We start from the raw sequence: 5465 nt of genomic DNA, 5'->3' as shown, positions 1-5465 counted from the left end.
ATTGTCTGTCTTCCCCACTAGAAAATAAGCTCCCAGAGTGCAGGATCCCCCTGCCTAGAAGAATGCCTGGTACATGGTAAGCTCTCCATAAATGTTTGCGGAATCACTGAGTGAATGAAATGAGTAACAATTCCTCCCACAAGAAAGAGACCTCTCCTCCCCTCCACTGACACTCCACAAGGCTCTTCATTTTTGCCTCTGTCACAGCGCCTAGTAGTCAGAACACTTTTGATTGCAGATGGCAGAAACTGGCCAGGAACTGGCTAAAGAAAGGAGGGGGGACCCTATGGAGGCCTCTATGAGAAAGAACTTGAGGTGCATTCCCCAACTGCTCTCCTTGTCACTTTAGTAGCCCTGTTCGTGTTGCTGGAGGTTCAGAGGCCTTGGGATTGTCTCAGGTTTGACAGGCTTGGGGATTTGCTGGCCACAGCATGACTTCCTTGAACCTCTTTCTCCTGCTGCTTCACTGATGTCTGTTGGCTCTATGGGCTGGAAGTCAATGCCAGAGAAAGAGATCTTAAGTCTTGGTCCTTTAATTAGGCCCCCTTGTCATTTCTGTCTCCTAACAATGGACTGAGAAGTTCTTCTCATCATCCCCACATCCCCTATCCCCCAGAAATCATGGCCTCCTCCTTGGCCTGTCTCCTCGGGTCCCTCTTGGATGGCCACCCGGAATGATGAGGCACAGCTCATCTGCCTCCGGCCTGCAAGCAACCTAGACCCCCAGGAGATGGCTCTAACAGCGGTGACAGTGACCACCTTGGTCAGGCACCAGCTGTATAGCAGGCTTTTCCTGTGTCTGTTCTTTTCCTTTGCTGACACTAGCCCTGTCTAGGGGCAGAGGGCTGGACTTGGCAAGCTGGTGAGGTACATGTCTGCGTGTCTGCTTCTCAGCGGTCTTGGGATGCTTTCCAGTCAGCGAATGGAAGGTTCTCACTGCATGGCACCCCATGGCGACTCGGTGAGTTCCGCAGGTTCAGGGTTGTTCCATCACGTGCAAACTGTCCAGGTCCAGCCAACACTGCCACCACAGAAGACAGCTTTATTTACCTAAAGGTGGTGGATGGGCAGGAGTGAGGAGGAGAAGAGAATATGTACTGGGCAGATGAAATTCCATGGCCACCATAGTCCAATCACACAGCACCTAAAGCTCTCTGCTGGCATATCTGTTATTTGTATGGGCAGCTTGAGCTTGAGTGGAGTGAGACGTCCTGAGGGAAGGCACTATGGTTTGACCATTTTTTATATCTGACCCCACAGCCCACAGTTCAATGCCCGGTTCACGGTAAGGGTGAAACCCCTATGGATGGAAGGAAAGGAGGGATGGAGGGAAGGGTTGTTCTAACTCTTTTGGAACTGGTCACATCTGACTGTCTTCTTTTTGCTCTACCAGCTCTGTCTCAGTTGTGTGCATGGGGGGGGACGCAGGTGCATTTATATGCATATTGATGTTTTTTTCCCCAGTTTTATTAAGATATAATTGACATACAACCTTGTATAAGTTTAAGGTGTACAACATAATGATTTGATATATGTATATAGTGTGAAATGACTACCACAATAAGTTTAGTTAACATCCATCACCTCTCACAGTTACATGTTTTTTTCCCCTTGTGATGAGAACTTTTAAGATCTCTCTCAGCTACTTTCTGTATTGATATTTAATTTGTACTCTTTCTAAAGATCTGATCCATACCGATTCCCTCCTTGAAAGTGCTGAGTGGTGCCAGTGAGCTTGGGTATAGAGTCCAAGCACCTTAGCTTGCTTTTCAGGGCCCCACACCTTCCAGCCCCATCTCCTGTCATATGCTCTTGGAGACCATGAACTCTGTCCATGCCAGATTATTAGGCATGACCAGAAGTGACCGTGCGTCAAGGCCTTGGACACAGACTGATCCGTCTGTCTGGATTGCCTTTTCCCCTGCTTCAACAAGGTGGACTGCTAACTCATCTTTCAGAGCTCACCTTGGGGGTTTCATCTTCTGTGCAGCCTCACTTGATTCCTACCAGGAAGAGTTAGTGGCTGCGTCCTCCTTTCTGGGGGAGGTGGGACTCTAGCCTCTGTTACACTCTACTCTAATGGTTGCTCACTTGTCTATCCCCTCAGCATTTGGCCCTGTGTGGCCTCTCTGCTCCCACCACACACACTGCTCACCTTTTCTCACCTCGCCCCACACCTCCAATACATCAACACTCACTGCTCACTTATCACATTGTCTGTCCCTTAGCCCCCAGTGCCAAGTACTTAATAAGGCTTCCATAAATATTAGCTGGTGAATTGGGACTAGGCACCTCATTCTACAGAGATTTCAGGTTTTTGTTCTGTTTTGAACGTGGATGTGCATTTCTTGGTTCATGTTGGGAACCTCAGCACCTTGAGGGCAGAGCCAAGAACAAACAAGTGGCTGGCTCTGGACCAAGCCCTGTCCCCAGCCCTTGGCTGGCCTTTCCTCATGGTATCATTGAGGACAGCAGTAAGGACAGGGCGCTCTTGATTCTGCCACTTCCAAGCTGCATATATTGAGGCTGGATGGGAGGGAGGAGTTGGGGTGCTGAAGAACTCCAGGTCCCTCGTTCTCCCATAGTCTGGAGTAGGGGCAGGGTTTCCAGCCCAGACTCTCTGTTCCCAAGGATAAACTCAAAACCAGTCTATGTCCTCCCGCCTCCCAGACCCCGCTGTCCCTAGGGACCGGCACCAGCTCCATAAATATTTGTGGCATGGCGTGATGAATGAACGAATACGTGTTCTTTATTCCCTCTTTTGCAAGTGTTGCAGAGGAGGGAAAGAGCTGGAAAAATGGGAGAGATCTCTGAGAAAACGGGTCAGCAGGCTGCAGAGGGAGCTTGCCCCGCTCGCTTGTCCCAGCTCCCGCTCAGGAGTTGCTTCCTTGGTGGCGGTGATGTTGGAGAGTGTGTGCGCGCGTTGAGGTAGGGAGAATCCCTGAATGTGAGAAAACAAATCCCTCGGCTTTGTTTAGGCCAGGCAAGTGTATTCTCAATGCCACTCACCGTCTCTTGCAAGGTACCTGATTTCATCATTTTAATGTTCTATGGGGAGAGGAGGAGTAAAACAAAACTCCCTAAATCTAACCCAGATTCCCTCAGTCCACAGTGGAGCCCTTTCCTTGGCTGCTTCTTCACAAATATCTAGGCGACCCGAGAGGCTGAGGACTCACACTCCCCCCTCTCCTCTTTAGTCTCCCGCTCCCGTCTCCTCCCACCGCCCGCGGGCCCGCAGCCCCACAGCCCCGCAGCAGCCGCAGGGGGAACCAAAGAGACAGAAGCCTTCCCAGCTGCCCGGACCACAGACGCCAACACCCCCCGCCCCCCACCACACGCCGCCTGCCTGCCCGCCCGCCCGCGCCCCGCACGCTAGCCCACGACCGAGCGGCGGCGGCGGCGGCGGCGGCGGCGGCAGGCGGCGGCGACTCGCATCAGCGCGCTCCTGGCAGCGCTCGCCATCCCAGGTGACTTGGACTCGCCAGATCGGCTGACTCCGGGTCTCCGGCCCCAGCTCCGGCTCGCGCCCCCGGCCCCGGGTCCGGTGCCCACCCGCCTTCCTGCCCTCTCCCGCCTTTCTGCCCCTTCTCCCCCACCCCCGCCCCCAGCTCGCGGGAAGGGAGGTTGCGGCAGCGGCCCGGCGGCACCGGCGACTGTAGCGACAGTGGCGACGGCGGCGACAGTGGCGGCGGTGGCGGCGGCGGCGGCGGCGGCGGCGGCGGCAGAGGCTGCGGCGGCGACCGTGGCAGAGGCGGTGGCGGAGGCCTCCGTGGCGGAGGCGGAAGCAGAGGTGGAGGCTGAGGCCTCAGGAGAGGAGGCAGTGGCGGAGGCCACCCTGGGGGAGGCAGCGACCGCCCTGGCGGGAGAGAAGGCGGAGGCCGCCCTGGCGGCAGCGGCCGCGTCGGTGGCGGAGGCCAGCGCGGCCGAAGCCGCCGCAGAGGCTGCAGCGCGCCCCTTGGGAGACGCGGACGCGGAGGTGGCGGCGGCGGTAGCAGCAGCGGCAGCGGCGGCGGCGGCGGCTGCCGCCGCGGATGCAGATGCGGAGACAGGGGGGGGTTCCGGGGCGAACCCAGACTTTCCTATGGCCTCGCTGTACGTGGGTGACCTGCACCCTGAGGTGACAGAGGCAATGCTGTACGAGAAGTTCAGCCCGGCCGGGCCCATCCTCTCCATTCGCATTTGCAGGGACAAGATTACCCGCCGTTCCTTGGGCTACGCGTATGTCAACTACCAGCAACCAGTGGACGCCAAGCGGGCCCTGGACACCCTGAACTTTGATGTCATCAAGGGCAGGCCAGTGCGCATCATGTGGTCCCAGCGGGACCCCTCGCTCCGGAAGAGCGGGGTGGGCAACGTCTTCATCAAGAACCTGGGCAAGACCATCGACAACAAGGCGCTGTACAACATCTTCTCGGCGTTTGGCAACATCCTCTCCTGCAAAGTGGCCTGCGACGAAAAGGGGCCCAAGGGCTACGGGTTCGTGCACTTCCAGAAGCAGGAGTCCGCGGAGCGGGCCATCGATGCGATGAATGGCATGTTCCTGAACTACCGCAAAATTTTCGTTGGGAGATTCAAGTCGCATAAAGAACGAGAGGCCGAAAGGGGAGCGTGGGCCAGGCAGTCCACCAGTGCTGACGTCAAGGATTTCGAGGAAGACACTGATGAGGAGGCCACCTTGCGATGAAGACATCCCAGGAGCGAGCCAGCCAGCAGAGCCAAACCTTGGCTCCCACCCGGTTTACAACCTCCCCTTTGCCCCCCAACCCACCAGCAGTGTATTGTATTGGGAGTGCAGGTCTCTCTCTCTCTCTCTGTCTCCTTCCTCGTCCCTCCCCCTTGCTCCTTCTTCCTCCTCTTCTCCTCTCCTCTCCTCTCCTCTCTTTCCTTCCTTCCCTCTCCCCCACACCCCCCAAGGGTGTTGTGAATAATCTTGCTAATCTGTGCCACTTGATAGGTTGAAGGCTGCCTCTTCTCCTTGTGGTTTGGTTTAAAAAGCACTTTCTCGCTTTGTTTACTGCACAGGTGATACAGTTTCATGGTAGAAACATCAGAAAGGAGAAGGAAATCGGATGAGGGAAAACCAAGAAAGAGAGTAATTGCTCCCCATGATCCTACTACCCAGAGACAACCATTTTTACCTTTTTGGTGTGCTGTTTTTCCAGGCTCTCTCTCTCTTTCTCTCTCTTTCTCTCTCATTCTCTCTCTCTCCCTCTCTCCCTCTCTCCCTCTCTCCCTCTCTCCCTCTCTCTCTCTCTCTCTCTCTCTCTCTCTCTCTCTCTCTCCTCCTCCTCCTCCTCCTCCTCCTCCCTCCCTCCCTCCCCACCCACCTTCCCTTTTAACACACTTATAGAATGGTTCATGTATGTGGTGTTTCTTAACCTGCTTTTTCAGAAACTAAAACCAAACAAAAATCAACCCATCAAACTTCTTTCCATGTTATTCAACAGGCTTCCGAAACGTCATCT

The 5465-nt window shown here is 55.2% G+C and overlaps 1 protein-coding gene across 1 annotated transcript; it reads left to right on the top strand.

Annotated features, from left to right (window-relative positions):
* Positions 1-3393: 3393 nt before the first annotated feature.
* Positions 3394-5218, top strand: LOC131403274 (polyadenylate-binding protein 1-like 2). Its single transcript, XM_058537527.1, has one exon. It carries the CDS (start codon positions 4082-4084, stop codon positions 4682-4684), a length of 603 nt encoding a protein of 200 aa, XP_058393510.1. The 5' UTR covers positions 3394-4081; the 3' UTR covers positions 4685-5218.
* The last annotated feature ends 247 nt before the right edge of the window (positions 5219-5465 follow it).

Source organism: Diceros bicornis, unplaced genomic scaffold (genome assembly GCF_020826845.1).
Source record: "Diceros bicornis minor isolate mBicDic1 unplaced genomic scaffold, mDicBic1.mat.cur scaffold_634_ctg1, whole genome shotgun sequence".
NCBI lineage: Eukaryota > Metazoa > Chordata > Mammalia > Perissodactyla > Rhinocerotidae > Diceros > Diceros bicornis.
The sequence above is the reverse complement of the archived record's forward strand: the minus strand, read 5'-3'. Positions and strand labels throughout refer to the sequence as shown.

Bases quoted from the DNA above. Each gene is read 5' to 3' on its own strand.
- LOC131403274 (XM_058537527.1), top strand. From the start codon at position 4,082: ATGGCCTCGCTGTACGTGGGTGACCTGCACCCTGAGGTGACAGAGGCA.